Source organism: Aureobasidium melanogenum (genome assembly GCF_000721775.1).
Source record: "Aureobasidium melanogenum CBS 110374 unplaced genomic scaffold scaffold_6, whole genome shotgun sequence".
In the NCBI taxonomy this organism is placed as follows: Eukaryota; Fungi; Ascomycota; class Dothideomycetes; order Dothideales; family Saccotheciaceae; genus Aureobasidium; species Aureobasidium melanogenum.
This window is the reverse complement of record NW_024470058.1, coordinates 959,790-979,291: the sequence shown is the minus strand read 5'-3', so window position 1 is coordinate 979,291 and position 19,502 is coordinate 959,790. Positions and strand designations below refer to the sequence as shown.

Here is a 19,502-nt window from a genome sequence, read left to right as displayed (position 1 = left end):
CTGCAGATATGCATATTAGAGCCTCAACAAATGCATGCAACCACTTCGTAGCGGCCGTAACTTGTCGTGGTCCCATATGCTAATCAGAAGTGCCTCCGCGGCGTCCTTCGCTGTCACGACCGACATCGCTCACGCCTGCCAGTACGCCAGTCCCGCACTGTGTCACTTCTCATATGTCCGCGAAGACTATACAGAAAAAGAGCTTGGGCGAAGGAAGAGACATGCATGCATATTCTATCGAAAGCAAATCCTTCGACTGAGCACGATCGTCTCGAGCTGCCAAAGTCAAATACCCCAGCTAGAGCCATCGCTCTGAGTTGCTGTAGTCGCCCTACAACGATTCTCGCGCATCTATGGGTAATCGTCACGGGATCAACCCGGGCTCAACGGATCAGGCCAAGTCAAGGTGCCGCGGACATGCTCACGCGCCATCGATGGCCTTGAAAAAAAGGACGGGCTTCTTTGTCCGGCCATCTTTCACGGTAGCGTATACGTGGATAATTGCAATATAGTTGCTGTAGTCCAAGTACGTAGCTACTAGCACTCCTATAGCCTCGTCTAGTCGCGGTAAACTAGCAAGCCTACTCTGACGGATACGAGTGATCTACAGTACAAAAGAATTGAACGCCTCTCAAAGTCTCTGAAACATCTGATCCAGATTCGCAGTTGTCGGAGAAACTCTCCGAGCACTTCTCCTGCTCGATGCGACAGGCAGGGCAAAGTCCTTGGCTATACGACAGCGTTCATTCTCAGCACTCTGAGCTAGAGCTGACAGTCAAAACATGTTTGTAGTCGTGAAGCAGCAATATCTAGACAGTTCGCGAATACCAGAGGCGGGAGGCGTTGATCAATCGACCAAGAAAGTTTAACAAATCACCCGTAGCCGAGCCCCGACCACTTGAACTTTTGACGACTCCTGATCACCAACATCCCCTCCTTTCTACACTTTTTCCAGACGACTAGATTTTTTCCATCACAAAACTTCCACAAACCGTAACATCAAGTCGCTGTCACTTCGCTTGGAAAATTATCTTGTCCACGCCACGGACCATGTCATTCGCTGGACGGAAATCGCGGGGAACCCTTGTTTAGTTCTCTGCAGATGAAACAAGCCACGGGTCAAAAGCTTCTTTGACGAAACCACCTTCTATCCTCCGTGTCATTAATTTATCCTACACAGGCTATGCCTACGAGCAGGGCTGTAAGTAGGGCTTTCTGCTGTTGCTCGGCTCTGGAAGAGGTCTTGAAACGCGATGCCCTGTGGACTGTCGGCTGCAAAGCACGTTTTTGTGTCTAGCATGGATCACATCTTTTCGTCACGTCCGTCCATCAGTACGTGAGTATATAAGCCAGGTTCAAGTATCTGTAAAACAGTCTTTCTTCTCACACATCTTTCAACTTCTACCGATTTTCTTCTCTTCCCGACCCAAAGTCAGACTGGTGCTGTCTTTGTATACCATACTCGTTTTCCAACTTCAACTCGACTCTCCTTCATCCTTAGATATTCTCAGTCTTCGACAGCATGAAGTTCATTACTGCTGCTGCTGTCATGCTGGGCGTTGCCTCGGCCGCCCCTACTGCCACCATTGAGAAGCGCGCTCAACAGTGCGGTCAGTGGGACAGCAAGGTCACCGGTGCCTACACTCTGTACCAAGACCTCTGGGGCATCTCCGGCTACACCGGTTCCCAATGCTCCGACATCACCAGCCTGAGTGGCAACACTCTGAACTGGTGGACCACGTAAGTCTCCCCGACACTCAAACCCACATGAAGAAGTATGTCTAACATATTTCTCAAACAGTTGGTCATGGGCCGGTGGCTCCAGCCAAGTAAAATCCTACGCCAACGTCGTTACCAAGACCAACGCCGTTCAAATCTCCAAGATCAAGTCTTTGGCTACAAAATGGAGTTGGACACAGACAGGCTCCAACATCGTCGCCGACGTCGCCTACGACATCTTCACCTCCAGCACCGCAGGCGGAAAGAATGAATACGAAATCATGGTCTGGCTCGCCGCCTTGGGAGGTGCCGGACCCATTTCTTCCACCGGGAAGCCCATTGCTACCGTCACCGTTGCTGGCCACTCTTGGAAGCTGTGGTATGGCAGCAATGGTGTGAACGAGGTTTACAGCTTTACTCCTAACGGAGCGAATGTCAGCAACTTCAGTGGTGACTTGATGGATTTCTTTAGTTATTTGATCAAGAGCCAGGGATTCAAGGATAGCCAGTATTTGGTTTCTGTGGGCGCTGGCACTGAGCCTTTTACCGGGTCGAATGCTAAGCTTACCTCGTCGTACAGCTTGGTTCCTGCTTACAAGTAGGAATGTGGTGGGACGAACAATGGAGGTTGTGCAGATGGTATGCTTATGGAGAGGCACGTTGATCCATGGATCCAGTCTGTGGAGGAGGATTATGGAATTCTTTCAATGTCAAAACTACAAAACTCAGCAAGCGCAATGCCACTACCTGTCTCCTTTTGTACGAAAGAATTGCCAAGATCATGTGCAACAGCGGATGAACATCCTCTCTGCCGCGATACCGAGTGTACTTTGCGGCGACTCCGACGGAACATCCTATCTCCTCTGTCAACACATGCAAGAGACTCACCATCTTCTAACTTCACACGTGCTGCGACATCGTATACACCGTAAGCGTATCCGGCAAGGCCGCGAACATGCCAACGCCCTCGAGAGATGGTTAGATGAATGGTCAGAACACAAAAGTCCCTGATACCACGAGTCAAGAACCCAAAGGAACGATTGGTCGAGACTGTTGTTCAAGAACAGTGGTTCTGATCTAGACTTTCTCAGCCATCAAGGTGCTAGACAAGGCTTGAGGTCCAGAACCATCTTGGTCACGGGGTAAAAAAGTCCAAGATACCCCAAACTGGCAAACGCGTAAAAAGCATAAGTGCAGAAGTGTGCAGCGGTCTGTGTAAAACTCTATAGTTATGCGAAAAACCAAAAAAAGACTTTGCGTGTCTGTTATGCTGCTACTTCTGAAGTAGAGTATGTATGTCGTAGGTGGTATAAAGCTGCAAGATCCACACTTAGATATCCTGTTTTTTTCTCGAGAACTTGATAGATTGCGTATGTCATGCTTGGAAAACAGGTAAAGGTATCATCTCAACCTCCCCATATAGATTTAAGGTGTCCGTAAGAAAAAGCCAGCAAACCGTTACACGACAAACGTCGCATCGTACCAACTATTGCATTTTCAAACTCTCGAGGAGGGCATGCCTAAAAGAGAGGGTCTACCTTCGTCACGACGGTTCCGTGGGCGTCAAGCCATGGCGCTGGCTAGAAGACGTCGCAGTGTGCGCATGACATGGTCAGAATCAACCAGAGTGCAAGAGTGGACGAGAAGAGTTCTCAAACTGTCTAGTATATACATTTCCGGCTTGGAGAATAGGCAAGCCGGAATGACAGAAATGCTGTAATAATGGCAAGAGGGGGTATCAGAAAGCGCAAGATGAAGCAGGAAGAGAAGATCGCTAGAAAATGCAAATGAAGAGTCCAAGTGATCAGAACGACTGCATCTGTAACCTCACGGAGGTGCGGACATGGACTTCCTGGGGACGACCACATTCCAGGTCTTTTAACGCAACATCCTCCCAGTCAGAATTGCTACTCGTTAAGCAAGAGTCGGCCTGAGATTTGGGCTTGCCAATAAGTGTTGCAACGCTTGTGGTATGGCTCTTCTTCTTCCCGTTGAACATTTTTGACATTTTCGATGCAGAGTGGAAAGACGAAGTACCATCGAAGATAACGTCCTTGTCGAATTCATCCCATGACATGGAAGGAGGCATGCAATCGCGACGAGATTGGCGCGCCGAGTCGTTTGTTGGTATGTACCGTGCTTTTTTGACTGAAAACCAGGAGAGAATCTTTGTCCAAAGAGGGCGGAGTGAGGGGACGCAAGCACAAAGCTGCACATGCACGTCAGCAGTGCTACAAGCAAGTAAAGGTTCTGATCAAGACTTACTAGGCCGACATAAATCTCGACATCTGCACATATCCACAGAGGCAGTGCTCCCCAAGTCGGGTCATTTGAACCCACAAAGGCTCGGTAAACGTATACCTCTCTGACAATGCCAGCGGCGGTTGCAATGGTTCCTAGAGAAAGCAGCACTGTTGCCGCGAGCCTTTGTTGAAACGCGACGTTCAGGCGAGCAACGATGGGAAGGGGTAGAATGTTGACGACGAAATCCATTACCGTTAGTAATGCTCCCACAGTAGTAATGTCGACTCCCTCGTTCAGACATGTTGCATTTTGCTCGAGGATGTTCCAAGCTGCACTGATAGGCCTAGGCATAGTCAGAATCAAGATCACCACTTAGATATTTGTTTGAACTTACGAGCATCGGAAGATTGAGATCAAGATGCTGACAAGGCAAAGGGTAGCGTTCAGACCCATCACAAGATAGATGATTCGCCTGAGGCCCTTCTCGGGGACATCCTTGATGAGCCAGAGATAGAAGAGCAATAGGGCTGTGCGCACGCATGTACTGCTCACGATGAACAATATTTTTGCGGCGGTATATGCTTTGCCGGAGTTTCTTAGCACATCTAGCGGGATGGTCCAGATGTGACGATCCCATTCATAATGTCCCTGATATGAGTGTTAGTGGCCTTCTTGATGATCCCGGTCGACATTAGCGGTATCCATACCATTGCTACGTTCACAACTGCACCGAATCCCACTGCAAACATCTGGATCGGACGCAGTTAGCTCACTATGAACATGTCTCACGCATTGAACATGATCCACATACGAACGCGAGTAGTATGAACAAGTCGTCCCACCAAAGACCTCGCTTAGACCCCAGACGCATCCGACAGTAGAATCGAGTCGCAACCACGGCAAATGCGAGGCCCATCAGAATGTCATTTCCATAGATGTAACCTTTGGCTCGATCCGAGAGGCCGCCCCGGTCCATCAGTGCCATGGTGAAGCCAGAGATCACCAGATCCACCAGATTGCTCGGCCGTAAGTTCCTGGATCCAGTGATGCGGTGCGTCTGTGCACTGCAGAAGGAGGCTGGGTAGTAGTTTGGTTTACCCGAGTAGTGCCAAAAAGTCGCGTCGCGTGTCGAAAACTCAAGAAGGAAGCTACTGCACGAGAGATGCAGGCAGGGAGTTTATTATACTTGTTGGCTTGATTTTTAAGGTGTATTGAAACCTGGAGCTGTTTCAGTCGTGGATGTGCAGCCACGAGAGAAACTGCGTAGGCACAACGTGGATTTTCGCTGCCATGCCTCTTTCAGCATATAGAGCATTCAGCTTCTCAGCGATATAACGACCCGTGGGGCCAGCTTTGTCTCGGTCAGAACGCCTGTTGGCAACTGACGCGAGGGACGCTGTCATGCTGATTTGCTCGGCTTTCTGACCAGTGCAACGGTTGTATTGAGCGGGTGCCGTGTGTTACGACTTCGCTGATATAGTGTCAGGGCAAGGCGAAACGGCTACGGCAATTAGCAGCAGCAAAACTCGAGATGAGAAAATAGAATTCTCTCATCGAAAGCAAGTGGACTTGTGGCGGCGAATAAGGCCTGTCAAGCTTGTCGATTACAGCAACGGGCGCGGCAGCTCCGTGAGAAGAGAGCTCGTCGGTGGGTCTTGCTTTATCAATGTCTCGCAGCAGACGTATGGCTGTCATTTCAAACGATAGTTACAGCAAGCGCAGACCTCAGGGTTGAAGTCGGCTTGAGGCAGCAGAGACATTGCTCGTGTATTCTTGCAGGCTATCGGTGAATCGACCAAGCATGTTTACCACGAGAGCAGCGTTGGAGTACAAGTACATTCATCGCGTGAGCAGCTTCTTCGGCCATGAACTAGAAAATTCGGACGAAACGGTGATGAACATGTCTTGGACGATCATGGAGAGCAGGCCTGAGTAAGCAGGAGTGAACGAAAGAGGTTGTCCGCCAAGCACCTTCCAGATCCCACGTCGATTCGAAGTTTGGCAGGCGCGACGACCACAAGCGGAAAGACCCGATCCGGCTGCCCGTGCGCGCCCAGACTAATAGTCCGTATCGACAACGTCTTTTCGTGATATCAATCAAGGCATAATGATGCTGATCCATCATCGCAACCCAAAACCCCTTCGAAGAACGCCGCTGGAGTCATCGTCGTTGTTTTGCTGTAGATGCAGTTTGATGCCTCAAGATCAAACTAATCGGGACACCTCGACTGGTGCTACCTGCGCCGCAGTCGGCACTGTCATTTCGTTGTCAACGGCCATGCCTCATGCCGGTTCCTTCGGTTCCTTGCTCTCCCACGAGGGAGAAGATCCAGAACATGTTCGTTCAGAGGTGCATGCCTTGAGAACTTGAAAAGCCGACCTTCGAAAGGGGCCCCTCTTGCGAACGATGAATGTGGCTTTCGGCCCTCAACGCTTGAGGCAACCGTTGACACTTTGCGAACCCGTCGCAATATTGTGAATCACTCTGCGACAATGGGTTGTGCTGAGTGTTTAAGGTAGTCTCGCTTGCTGTCGTCTGCGACACGCGCCTTTTACCATGTCGCTTGCGCTTCTCGACGACGAGCTTTTTTTTTCTCCCCTCTTCGCTAGCTATACTCGCTGCCTGAGGAAAAAATCAGGCATCAACCAGGTGAAAGGCCACTACGCGGATGGCGCCCGGCGCACGGGTCTTCATCCCTGCATACGGTTGATCGCAAGCCTTCTGGCTACTGGCCACTCCAGGCTCGCGGCAAACAAAGCCTCGGGACGACAGGACCGTCCCAGAACTATCCCTATTCTCTAGCGAAGTCCGGTGTTGTATCCTGACCACATGGCTGGGCAAGCTTGGTGTCGTGTCCACTTCTATCTTGAGTCATTGCGACTCTCGGTTACGAATTATCCCTGGTAGGTGCCTTGAAAGTCGCGACGCGACCAAAGTTTTGTGTGGTAGACCTCCAGACCAAAGCATTATGACGTTATATCAGGCCCTCTCAACAGTCGACCAACACACAACGGACAAATTTTACAAGCAATCTCTGGCTCCGGTTATCTATCTTATCGTCTTGCAGGTATCAACAAACCTTTGCAATGTTGATCATGAGGTCTGAACGCTGGAAATTACTCGGATCTTGACGAAGTGTGGTTGTGATGGCCAATTTTCATTGGCCTGATCCCTCGCGACTACGTACGAAGGTGAACGCTAAACCCCGATCGCACGCCGACGGCTGTAACTTCACCTTGAAACTTCACGCCTTTCATGCAGGCAAATGAGCTACTCATGCATGTCACGCCATGGCCAAGTGCTATTCCTACACCATTTCCTAGGCTCTCTCGGTATACTATCATCCCTGCGCCACTTCAGAGACTGCCCTATGCAAAGAGGAGTTAGATTGCCGTATCGTCCGGCTCTATTTGCGCCTCGATGCTGCATTGACGTGGTTACTACTCGTGATGGTCGATTTCTTTTCTTTCGTCCAGGACTTGGATCCGAGGATGGGCGGCCGCGAGTTTGGTATAAATCAAGGTGATCCGGAGGTTTGTGCTCAAGAGATTGTTCAGAGATCATCCCTTTTGAGTTTGCGCACATTCGTTCTTTCACTAGACATGCCTATCCTTCTCACTTCTCTCCTGGGCACCGCAGTGGGTTCTGCAGTAGTCTACTACACCTCTCCCACTCTAGCTGCTGTCCTTGCCGGATCGGCACTCGACTGGATCACGATTCACTCCTTGGCAATCGACGCTCTCTTCGCCATTCTGATTTGCTTCTTCATCCTTTGCTATTTGGAGACTAAGTGGATCGCCGTCAATCAATCGTTCCCCTACACCTTTCATCTCAAGAATAACCTTGGAAAATCTTCTTTCAACTTCCAATTGGTGGTATTTGAGCTCTGGCATACCAACAAGTTGAATAGATATGGACACATGGTTTGTCTGTTCTGCGAACAGCTTCTATGGCTTTACATCATTAGAATCACTTTTGGTGTTTCAGGTCTGGCATTGACAAACATCGCTCTGGGTATGCAAGCATTCTCTTTCGGCGACATGAGACTCGGCTTCGGTACTGCTGTATTCAATGCCGCCTACTCATTGCTCGGCATGTGGGCCTTCGACCGTTTTGCAGCAGTGGCCGCGATCGACATCTGCAAGATTGCGCTCTTCTGGGTGGTGGTTGTCCGCACTGCTGTACACGCTGCCGAGCCACTGCCTCCCGTCTACGACAGCGAGACCGACTCCTTCGGTGAGACTTGGGGTGATGATGGCTACCATCTGATCTTCAAGAAGCCTTTCGCCGCTCTGTGGCTGTTCATTCTGGGTATTGTTTCGGAACTGGCCTCTGGCGTCCCTGGACGCCTCTTTGGCACTGCTCTCTACAAGGCTTTGTACAGGGCGGGCGGTTTCCGCAGCAGCACTCTTAAGAGCGTCGACACCGCTAGAGAAGAAGCTCTCTCTACCCTCAAGAACGGCTGGGCCTCCAATGAGATGCTCGCGCCTTACTTCCTCAAGTCATCATCTGCTGTCATTGTGGAGAAAGTCCCTGTACAGTGCTGAGACTCTATAACTCCTTTGTCCAAACGGACAAGCCCTTTCTTCTTTTCTCTCTATCATCCTTCTAGATTTCCAATTTTTTTTTTCCATTCTAGCGCGGAGCTCAGTTTTAGACGGGGTTAGATTTCGATTACGCAGCGTCGTTTCCCTTTTTTGTCCTTTTTTTTCTTATTTTTCTTCTCTTTCCGTTCGACTACACTTATACCCCTTGGCGATTATAGAAGAGTTTGGTGTTACTATTTTCATGTCATTTTCACGATTCAGCAATAGATCAATCTTCTTTCTGCTCAAAGCTTTCTTTCACAATGTCGTTCAATTGTCCCGAACAACCCTTGCTGTCGTCGTCAAGCCATGGGTAATCCGCGGTCCGTCCCGTAAGCCATCCGTCTCCAAGCATTTCTTCAGCTTGCCACTGCGAACCAACACAAAAGTCGGTTTTGGCAAGCTCTCGGACGAGGGACGGGCCAATAACCCTACCTGAAGCTGCATGGACCACGGGTTTGTGACACCATACATTCAGATCTGCAAGCCAGGCCTGTGCATGAAGCAAGCTTTTCGGCTCTGAACCCTGGTATGTATTGTTGACTACACCTCCTTGTCTCCTCGTTAAGGGGGCTCTCAAGAGTGTTACGACATAGATATCGCTTTGGGTCCCGCTTCGCCGCTCTTCTTGATCGTTTCCTCTCCTATCGCTGACTGCCCGACCTACTCCTCTATGCATAAGCCCATTGAAACATTGTTGAGCCAGTGAAGAAGCTTCAGACGACCCTTTGGTCTGACATCCTTCCCCAGCGTCATCCTACACTGTCGGCTGCCGTCCAATAGCACAATATTTGCTCCTGAATCGCATGACATAACCGAAAGTCAACGGAGAGTCTCACGCTCAATTCTTCAGGACCAACGCCACGCATGCAATCAACACCTAACGAAGAGTTCATTAGACGCGTCAAGATCCATCTATTGTGCTTGTTGTTCAACTAGCAATCATGAAAGCGAGTCTATGTTGTGTATGGTTCCTAGACGGGAGTGGTGGCGAAATTGGTGACAACAGATCCTTCTGTCGTGCTTTGGGGTTGCCAGTCTTTGGTATCCGCTATAGCCCACCTGAGAAGCCATATCATGAGCACACCAGCCCTGCCAGCTCCTACTTCGTAAACTCCAGCTTGGACATTAGGAGACTTGTCATCCAGGCGGAACACAAGTACACCAGACAGGTCTCGTATACTTCTCGTATACTTCTAGAGTATATCTGTAGGCATTGTGATGATTCGCATCTACTCGAGGCCTAGCTTCATCACCGTCACAATGAGTGAGCCCCCTTTGTGTTTACGACATGAAGAACTCACAGCTCTCGGAATATGATCGATCTACGCGGATTCGCCGTCTCTTTCGTACCCGTATTAAACCACACTTCTGCATTCCCTCAACCTTTACAACTATCACCATTTTCAAAAATAGCAACAAAGTCTCAGGAGCAAACCTACCAATCATCCGCGTCGTATTGAACGATGATTCTGCACAGCCAGAGGGGATGAAGGTGGTTTATTGTTGCTAAATTTAGTGCGATAACGAGTAAACCGAAGGTATAGTGTTGGGGACCGGAATACCTCGGTCGATAAAGTCCATCCGGATTTCCTCTTTCGTACTTCTCCCTTGAAGTGTGGTTCGTCAATTTGTTTGAGCCACAGAATGTGAATCACAGAGCACTGCTGTTTTGGCACGATAGGTTTGCACCTGTTCATCAAGGAGACGACGGCATGCGTTTGGTACTAGCGGGCATCTTGACAAAATGTCTGAGCAAACGTCGTGATGATGATGAAAGCGGGTATCTATTCATAATCTTCATAAAGACCATCTAATTCTTCGCCAAACGAGCAAGTGTATCCATGCCTATACAAGTCTACAAGAACCTCAAAATAATAAAGGAGAAACGTTTCAAAGCTTCCTGCCACTCTTGACACGAACCCTTCCCATACCATCTCTGCCGCGATGAAGCACAAGCACACCAGTTTCCAAACACCACCTCTCTAGCTCGATATCCCTTCTCCACTCTGCCACTTTGGGCACCTCTTGCCCATCGCGACGGAATCTCTCAAAGTGGCGAGAGATGTGTTCAGTACGTTGAAGCCAAGCTTGCGGAGTAGAGAAGGTTTGAGTGCAGAAGATGCATTGCGCGGATGCAGGAGGTGAAGGAGGTGGAATATGACAGCGATCAACTTGTTCAGCTAGCGAGGCGGGAGTGTTTGGTATCGTGATACAGTTGAATCTTGCTGTTCTGATGCTGGGGACTGTCGATGTTGATTCGGAGGAGTTTTCGCAGTGCATACGGCGTAGATGTTGGATAAACAAGTCTTTGCGATTGAAGTCGTTGGACTGTTGTGCGGTGGAGGATGAGCAGGGCTTTGGGATACAGAGGTCGCAACGAAAAGTGCTGAGGGACAGGTGTTGAGCGTTGAGGTGGCGCTTCCATTCATTCTTGGAAGAGAAGGATGCAGGACAACCGTAGGGAAGGAAAGGGCAAGGGTATGCCGTCTTTGACCTGTTGGCATGCTGTTTTCTTGGCGACGCTTCGATGCAGATATGATGATGCTCTGTGGGCTCTTCTTGCTTGATGTGAGGATGATTGCTATGAGTGGGAGAGCCATTGGACGAGGCGGTGGTGGATGCGATAGTGGAGGAAGGAGCTGGTGACGACGAGATGATCTGCTCAGAAGTGCCTTGTGGATACTCCGTCGTCGCCCACTGTCCTACACCGAAAGTGTCCAAGCCCGATTCCTCGAGAGCTTGGAACTGGAAGCATTGTCCGGGGTAGTAAGGTTGACAAACAGGCTCTTGCTGATAGTATGCAGGAACGTCTGGCTGACATTGAACTTGGTCCAACGAGGTGAAAGATTGCAGAATTTGTCTCGAGTTTGCTTGAGACCATCCAAGATACTGGTTGTAGTAGTCTGCCGGCTTGGGAGATGGAGAGTAAACAATGCTTGGAGCAGGCGAAGACCATGTGCCACTGCAACCATCACTCATGCTCTCTGACGAAAGCCACGAGGATGATGGCCGAGGAGAAGAGTATGCCGAGTCTTGCATCAAAGGAACCTCGGCTGCTTTGTCCACGATAGGTGCTGGGTAGCATATATCTTCGACCCCACCCTCGATAAAGTTACATTGTATGGTGGCATCCATTATGCAAGCTGGATCTCTGGTGTTGGGCAACCTGAAAGAAAGAGGTGATGCCTGATCGAGTGTTGGATGTCAAGTTTCGCTGTGCGTTGTGTCTGGGTTTCGTTGTCTAGCGTGGTGGTAGATATCGAAGATCGGAAGCTTCGAGCTGGAAACCGATAGAGACAGTTGTAAAGTGATCAATATCGAAGCAGGACATCAAGTTATCTTCGAGAACAGGGAAGAGCGGGCAAGATGAAGAGGGCATGTTGAAATCCATGATGGCTGGTAAGAGCATATATAGAAAGAGCGTGGGTAGAGGAGATGATGGGGGCAGTGACAACCAATCAAATTGAACCAACCCATTTACCTGCATTCCTCTAGCCAACGATGGCTGCTTTTTCGCAAAGCAGAACGCCATCCACATCGGGGATTTGGTTGCATCACCGCAAAGTGCCATCAATGGTACGTGGGGGCTGCAAATAGTCAATCAAAGCAGGGTACCGTCGATCCGTTGACCGGTCTACACAAAAAAGCCCCCACAGAGTTGACAAGGGTAGCCGGAAAGGGTAGTTGGGTTGACCAATAGCTATGCGGAAGCAAATTATCACCTATCTTGCTAGACATAGATCAGAGATGTGCTCCAGGGTATCGGGACTTTTGCGGATGGCTTCCTCAGGTTACAGTACGCACATGCGCATCAGGAGGCCGTGCTGTTCTGCATACATGATATATCGAAGGCTGAGCGAAGGATTCTGGGCGGCGCAGTACAGAATGCTGCCCGCCCTGGTTCGTCATGGTCATGCCTGGATACTATATCGCTAGCATGGCTTAGAGTTGTGAATGTATAGAGGTTCATGTTGTTATGTCGCACGTAGAGGTAGTGTACAACCCAGGGGCAATGCGGATTGGATTGCTTACTCATCCCGTGTCTATAAATGTACCGGTCGAAGCAGGATGCGTATCTCGGCGACAGCTTTTACGAGCAGTGTAAACATTAAAACAGCGCGACTTTGGTCTGGACTCTGGAGAGACTGTTCAAGTGTCGTGAGACAACAGAGAGCTGCAAGAAGCAGAGATCGACAGGTGATGCCGAAGGAGGGGTCGGTGACTCGGCAGTGAGCTCATCCGGTGGATCGGATCGGCGACCTCCAACTGGAAACTGCAAAAGAGGCAGAGCAACCTCAAGCCATTCTGGCCCCAATTCCGTTAAGTCGCCTGATTCTTTGAACAAGGATGTGACTGTGAATGTCGCGACTGAACTACCGCAATCGTCGACACTGCACGAAGCTTCCAAATCACACGCCTCGGGCATCACGAAGTAAAATTGCTGCTGCTGTCTACGCTAATCATGCAAGCCGCGCAATACCATCCACACGTTCTTAGTTGAAATCAAGGATGCGATTCGCACTTGCCATGACCTCCCTCTCTCCTGGGGTGCGACCAGCGTCCTCATCGAATCTCTCCAAGCCCATGGCGCGTAGACCATTGACGCCCGAGATAGCCGAAATGTCTTCTTGCACTGCGCGACCGATGTGCTGGCTTTCGCCAACGCCGCCAGGGAAATCTGGAGAAGGAGTACCTGCATGGCTGTTGTTAGCACGAGCTTCATCGTCTCTCTGATGCGCCTTGGCTTACCTCTTAAAAAGCAGTCTCTCTGGCGGACCAGGTATTCGGCATTGCGCTCCGTTAGCGGGCAAGCAGGAATGTAGAGTACACTCGAGTCACTCTTTCCGCAGTGGATCTTGTCAACGGCATGAATGCCGTCGCAGTGCCAGACAACATAGTCGCCAGGTTGTACTCTTGGTATGTGCACCATGGTCTCGGGTAGATTGAGATGAGGATGAAGCAGCGCGTTGAGCTCCTGACCACGCCCAAGGTTGGCTCCCTGCAGCCACGAAGTCGGTGTGTCTTCAAGCTTCCAGTTGTCCGGAGAGAGGAAATCATCGGTGTTGGTTTGTTCCAACGCTCCATTCACCGACACCTGAGTCGAGGGACCGTTTTGGGGAGTGAAGAATGGACGGAGCAGGAAATAGGCGGTCGCAAGCTGGAGCAAAGGGTTGACAAGCAAAGTTCCTTCGAAAGCACTGCAGTGAGACATGCTCAGCCAACCTTGGGCTGCTCTGAAGGCACTGCAAGCACCGGCGCCTTGGTACAGATCTGACTCGACAGGCAAGCGGCTGCTAGATTCCCAAGGATCGTACTTTTCCCAATTACCTTCCCAGATGTCTTGGTAGACTTTGCCTAGGCCGTAACCAGTCTCTTCCCATCTCTCGCAGCTTCCTCCATCTATGTGTGGCTGTCGAAAAGTCAGCGCTGTCTCGGAAGTTCTAGTGCCAGGCAACATACGCCGAGAGCGAACTTTGCATCACCAGGCTCACGCATGCGAAGTCTGTCGCAGTATGATATCGGCGTGTCCGAAAACAATGCGTTCGGGTCTTTGGAATGCCAAAAACTGAGCAGGAACTGTTGTGCTTTGAGCAGGTTGGGATGACCTCTTGCCCGAATTTGCGATTTGCTCCAGTAGAGTTCAAAGACCTGCTGTGAGAAGCCTTAGGTTGAATGTCAGCTTGCTGACATAGCCTTTCACTGGTCGTGGGCGATGCTTACTTTTTGTCTGAGGATTCGCCTTGATGTACTCCCTAAGATCCTCCTTCATCTGCAAAGCCTCGGCCTCGGGAATTGCACCTTTGATGACTGCAACACCACGCTTCCTATATTCGCTACTGAAGTACTCAGAAGGAGCGTCGATGTCTTTGAAATCAATCTGCGGGATAATCGACGAGCCCAGTCGCTTGATTTCCTGAACTTCATCTTTTAATGTCAAGAGTAACCTATTCCAAGATGCTTTGACGGCTTGTTCGTTTCCTCGGATGAGATTCTCTTTTACAACGGCGAAGCGTGGTTCGAGTGCTTCAAATTGCTGACCAGATAAGGAAGCAAATGAATCTGCAATTGTACCCTCGGCTTTGCCGCTAGTGGTTGTTGCAGCAGTGCGCAGTTGGTTTGACAGCCGCAGCTTGGACAGTTGGTATGGTGTTCGGAGAGTTTGGATGGTTCGCAGCATGTTGTTGGCGTGGTAGTTTTGCTTCTCGGGTGAAGTCTAGGAATTCAAGCTCCTTCTGCTGAGTCTTGTACGACAGTAGAGTGGATGACACGATGACCAATGAGATGAATCAAAGGCAGTGTAACAGAGCAATGTAACAATAAATCGTCAGCAGTGATTTGGTGCGATAATCGCAGCACACAGAGTTGAGGAGTTGACGACAGTTGGACACGATCCGTTCCAGACGAGCAGCCGGGTCCGTCCATAAATATTGTTATAAGGATTGTTTGCCCTGATACATCGGCAATTGTATTGTCGTGGTATGATGATGACCAGTTTCGGCTCTTCCGAATAAGTGCTTTGCCGCGACGGTGAAGCGGTGCATACCAAAAATGGTAGTACCGTGCTTCCTTTTGCGGCTCCGACAACGAAGCCCTATGCGACAGGTCCGATGAAGCCTCGGATCTGAGGCACGCTTGCAGACTGGAACCCTTTTCCCGCGAGAGAAAGATATAAGAAACAAGAAAAGTCAGGAACCCGAACAAAAGGGTGGATTGTAGATGGTGGAATGGAAAAAAACAAAATTGATTGCCGCTTCTGTGGATCGAACACAGTGCCTCCAGAATTCTCTTGCAGACGCAAGAAGGACAGAAGTTGACTTCAGTCTGGCGCTCTCCCAGATGAGCTAAAGCGGCTTAATTATGCTGGCGAGTTTATTTTTCTGAAATATATACTCGTTGAGATCACTATCTCAATGGCACCCGCTCAGCACACAACCTATGCCACCTCGGAGAGATCTTGTCGAATAAGGGTCAGTTTCGTGTATATCATGATCGATCAAGGTGCTCATTCCCCCGGCGCTTGCGGGTGTCGGACGCAATGTTGTTGGTAATGGTTGCGGAGTAACAGATCCGAGAATTTCGAAATGAGCAACACAAGCCGACACCTGCTAGGAGACGCCGCTTGTCAGTCCTGACAACCAAATTGCAGTGGTTTGCATCAAGAACATCTTTATTCGAAAACGCATTATCCATCGCCTCACGATTGTGAAAGATGAAAGCACGATTTTCACTTGAGATTGATGCTAGAGGGACAACCCTGGCAGTAGTACGCACGTCATGCCCCACGGCTCGGAGTGAACCCTGATCAGCATTGGCATTTTTATGAGTTGGGGAGGGATGTCACAGTACCTCGTTACATATCTCTCATGTTTGATCTCTGTAATACAATCTTCTGCCATCCAGGCGACCTTCCTCTCCTGGCATTGTGGGTGTTGTTGCTATCTTTCGTGGTTGCAACGCATGTTACACGTGAGGCTTGGCCTCAACGATCACCGGTTGGAGACGCCTGTTATGGAAGGTCCCTTTATCGATTTTACGAGCACTATGCGGGCATGAGGAAGGATGACGCGACATGCGGTCTGGACAGAACGACTTCAGTACTTCAGGCACTCAACGAATCCATCTCTTCACCATTTCCTTGCCACATTCACACCTCTGCCTGTTCGTGAGCTGTCACGATGAAGGTCCTCCCATTCTTATATGCGCTTCCGCTTGTTTCTGCGCTGGGCAGCAGACAACACAAGCGAGATCTGGCAATTTCAAGCCTGAAGAAGGTAGAACATTCTCAGCCAAAAAGCCGAGGCCGAATTGCTGACATGTGCTCCAGCGTGACATTGATCCCCAACAGCTCTATCCGGAGTACAACATCTCGGTGCCTGTAGACCACTTCCACAACGAGACTCAATATGAACCACACAGTAATGCTACTTTCGACCTGAGATACTGGTTCGATGCATCGCACTACCAACCTGGAGGACCTGTCATTGTACTCCAATCTGGTGAGACCGATGCTTCAGGACGCTTGCCATATCTGCAGAAAGGCATCCTTGCTCAGCTTGCCCAAGCAACTCATGGTATCGGTGTTGTCCTCGAGCACCGCTATTATGGAACCTCTTTCCCCACTCCTGATCTTTCTACCAAGAACCTCCGTTTCTTGACCACTGAGCAAGCACTTGCCGATGAGGCATACTTTGCAAGAAACATTGTTTTCCCTGGACTCGAACATCTGGATCTCACCAGTGATTCAGCTGCATACATTGGATATGGCGGATCATATGCTGGTGCGTTCAATGCTTTCTTGAGAGTTGTCTACCCTGACGTCTTCTGGGGAACCATTTCCAGTTCTGGTGTGACCAAGGCCATCTATGATTACTATGATTATTTCACCCCAATCGCCGAGAATGGCCCTCCCAAATGTATCTCGACACAGAAGACGTTGATCAACATTGTCGACACAATTCTCAAAAAGAACCAGACAACCCTCACTCACCAACTCAAGTCTGCATTTGGCCTCGAGAACGTGACCTATGACAACGACTTTGCCTCAACTCTATCCAATGGTATTGAGAACTGGCAAAGCCGCAACTGGGACCCAGAGGTCGGGAGCCCTGCCTTCGAATTATACTGCAATAACATATCATCCGATGCAACGCTTTACCCTGCCACCTCTTCGCTCCGTCCTGCCGTCGAGTCACTAATCAAGGACACCAACTACACCGTCGAGGAGAGTTTGGTCAACCACATGCTCAACTTCATTGGGTACGTCAACGTGACCTCCGTGGTCCCCTGCGCCAGAGGTGGAAGCACGCAAGATCAATGTTTCAGCAACCATAACACGGCATACTACCAGCAACATGACCTAGCGTCATATGTTTGGCGTTCGTGGGCGTACCAGTACTGCTCCGAGTGGGGGTACTTACAGACTGGTTACGCACCTCCAGGCGAGTTGCCAATTGTCTCGTCTCTGCTCGATCTCGAATATGAAGGCCTTGTCTGCGTGGACGCCTTCAATATTACTACTCCTTCCAATGTGGAGGCAGTCAACAAGTATGGAGGTTATGACATTTCGTATCCTCGTCTTGCCTTTGTTGATGGCTCCGCCGACCCTTGGCGTCCTGCTACACCCCATGCATACGCTCAAGGTGCTAAGAAGCGCAAGTCGACTGCTAGCGAACCCTTCATCCTGATCGATGGAGCCGTTCACCACTGGGACGAAAACGGCTTGTTCCCTAATGAGACGACCGCTTCTCTCCCACCATTGACGGTGGCTGATACTCAAAGACAGGAGATTCAGTTTGTGCAGGAATGGATGCTAGAGTGGCAGTCGGCGCAACAGGTCAAGATGGCTTATCAGAGGCCAATTACTCAAGGCCCTATGTGAGCGGAACTGCATAGTTCCAGCGATGCATTTATAGAATTCTTGGTATCCTTGACAATTACGAGCATTCACAATTTGATTGTGTTTCGATCTGCAAGATAAGTGCCGACGTGAGATTGGAGGCTCATATACTATTATTGTAGATGGGTTGCCTATTGTATCAGGATTTTGGCTTCTTCGCGGATCGGAGTTACGACTAGCCGCCGATATATATATACGACCGGATGTGGCCGGCATCCTCGCGACTTTGAGCAAGTTCCAGCCCGACCTCGATATTTGTGTGCATACTTTATCGACCCACCGGTTTTGCCCTCAAGGTGGCTGTTTAGGCTGCCTTTCGCTGCAATACTTTACATACTCGAGTACAAGGCCAAGAGAAAGAGACCGCGGAACAGAGAAGTGATTTGATACGTGACATCATTGTTTGGACGCACGGTGTGCTTTGGGGAAAACAATCTAAAAGCAATCGCGATCGCGGGGCACGACACAAGAAAACAGGAGTCAGTGTTGTCGATTGATGTGGCCACGCAAGAGAAGGTGATTGTCCTGATGTACGGCTAAGCGAAGTAAACTACAAGCAGACATGAAATTATAAAGGGTCACACAAGGAACAAACGTTAGCTCTGTTGGAAAACCAGGGCCAAAAAGGAAATAGGCAGGCTGCGGAGGGGGCTGGAAATTGATAAATCGGATCTGTAGGTTGCGGTAAAGCCGCTTTAGAGCCGCAATTTTTCGGAGCTGAGAGCAAGGACTTGGTGAGCGTATTCTGTCGCAAGAAGCAGAAAGCAGGAATTGCGACGAGTTATAGACAAGCATGACGAAGCAAATACGCATGTTCTTGTCATAAGTGCACAAGATCTACAAAATAGGCAGGGGGCTCTGAGCAAGATGTAGGTCAAAAGCGAATGCTTGTAACGACTTGGGCAGGAAGGGAACAGGCTTGGAACAAAAGCTTGGCCGTACGTCATTTGTAGGTGATGGGCGCGCCCAAGGTGCAGAGACGTCGTGGGGGAACGGACGGTAATCTCTGACTGACCTGAACCCTCGACCAGCAGAAACGCTCCGTTTGTCTTTTTGTCCTATTCATCCAATTTGCTCCTTCTGTCTCGCAACCCTCTGTCTACCCTCTCCATCTCCACACCTCTATCCCACTCACACCCCCGGCTTGCTTTCAGCCATGAAGAAGGCTTTGCACAAGCTCGTGCCTGGCCACCGCCGGAGCACCAGCGCCAGCGGCAACTACAGCAACTCGGACAGCGGTACGCCCACATCTGCCAGCAGGGCCAGCACAGATATGGCTGAGCGCCCTCGTGCCTCTATGGACACAAGTGCTCGCCCCAGCTCAAAGTCTCGCTTCGCCTCGCCGCGAAACTCGACCTCGATCGACACGCGCAAGTCGGTCGACCACCACAACCGTGCCTCTACCGACCTTTCTCACCGCCGCCAATCTCGTTCTACTTCACATCACAGAGCCACCCACAGCCCATTGGGCGCCTTCAGACACAAGCTCCGCCGTGGTTCTTCGTCCTCGTCTTCCAGTGATGACCGCCCCCTAAACAATGCTGGCGAACCC

General features: G+C 50.1%; 6 protein-coding genes across 6 annotated transcripts; 3 read left to right on the top strand and 3 right to left on the bottom strand.

Annotated features, from left to right (window-relative positions):
• Positions 1 to 1,549: 1,549 nt before the first annotated feature.
• Positions 1,550 to 2,321, top strand: M437DRAFT_45144 (endoglucanase A precursor; the record flags this gene model as incomplete). Its single annotated transcript, XM_041021030.1, has 2 exons — positions 1,550 to 1,740; positions 1,802 to 2,321. 2 exons carry the CDS (start codon positions 1,550 to 1,552, stop codon positions 2,319 to 2,321), a joined length of 711 nt encoding a protein of 236 aa, XP_040881449.1.
• Positions 2,322 to 3,969: 1,648 nt separating this feature from the next.
• Positions 3,970 to 4,942, bottom strand: M437DRAFT_26744 (uncharacterized protein; the record flags this gene model as incomplete). The annotated part of the gene is made up of 4 exons (XM_041019104.1): positions 3,970 to 4,306; positions 4,358 to 4,611; positions 4,671 to 4,712; positions 4,775 to 4,942. Coding segments are annotated over 4 exons (801 nt in total), but the record flags the coding sequence as incomplete, so codon positions are not given.
• A 2,624-nt stretch (positions 4,943 to 7,566) lies between these two features.
• Positions 7,567 to 8,511, top strand: M437DRAFT_45204 (uncharacterized protein; the record flags this gene model as incomplete). The annotated part of the gene is made up of 1 exon (XM_041021042.1): positions 7,567 to 8,511. One exon carries the CDS (start codon positions 7,567 to 7,569, stop codon positions 8,509 to 8,511), a length of 945 nt encoding a protein of 314 aa, XP_040881447.1.
• Positions 8,512 to 10,443: 1,932 nt separating this feature from the next.
• M437DRAFT_83358 (uncharacterized protein) lies at positions 10,444 to 11,688 on the bottom strand (the record flags this gene model as incomplete). The annotated part of the gene is made up of 1 exon (XM_041027919.1): positions 10,444 to 11,688. The coding sequence occupies one exon, from the start codon at positions 11,686 to 11,688 to the stop codon at positions 10,444 to 10,446; it is 1,245 nt and encodes a 414-aa protein (XP_040881446.1).
• A 1,358-nt stretch (positions 11,689 to 13,046) lies between these two features.
• M437DRAFT_45236 (DUF1479-domain-containing protein) lies at positions 13,047 to 14,731 on the bottom strand (the record flags this gene model as incomplete). The annotated part of the gene is made up of 4 exons (XM_041021051.1): positions 13,047 to 13,246; positions 13,303 to 13,963; positions 14,014 to 14,205; positions 14,255 to 14,731. The coding sequence occupies 4 exons, from the start codon at positions 14,729 to 14,731 to the stop codon at positions 13,047 to 13,049; spliced, it is 1,530 nt and encodes a 509-aa protein (XP_040881445.1).
• A 1,498-nt stretch (positions 14,732 to 16,229) lies between these two features.
• On the top strand, positions 16,230 to 17,932 carry M437DRAFT_74234 (serine carboxypeptidase; the record flags this gene model as incomplete). The annotated part of the gene is made up of 2 exons (XM_041026195.1): positions 16,230 to 16,325; positions 16,379 to 17,932. The coding sequence occupies 2 exons, from the start codon at positions 16,230 to 16,232 to the stop codon at positions 17,930 to 17,932; spliced, it is 1,650 nt and encodes a 549-aa protein (XP_040881444.1).
• Between the last annotated feature and the right edge of the window lie 1,570 nt (positions 17,933 to 19,502).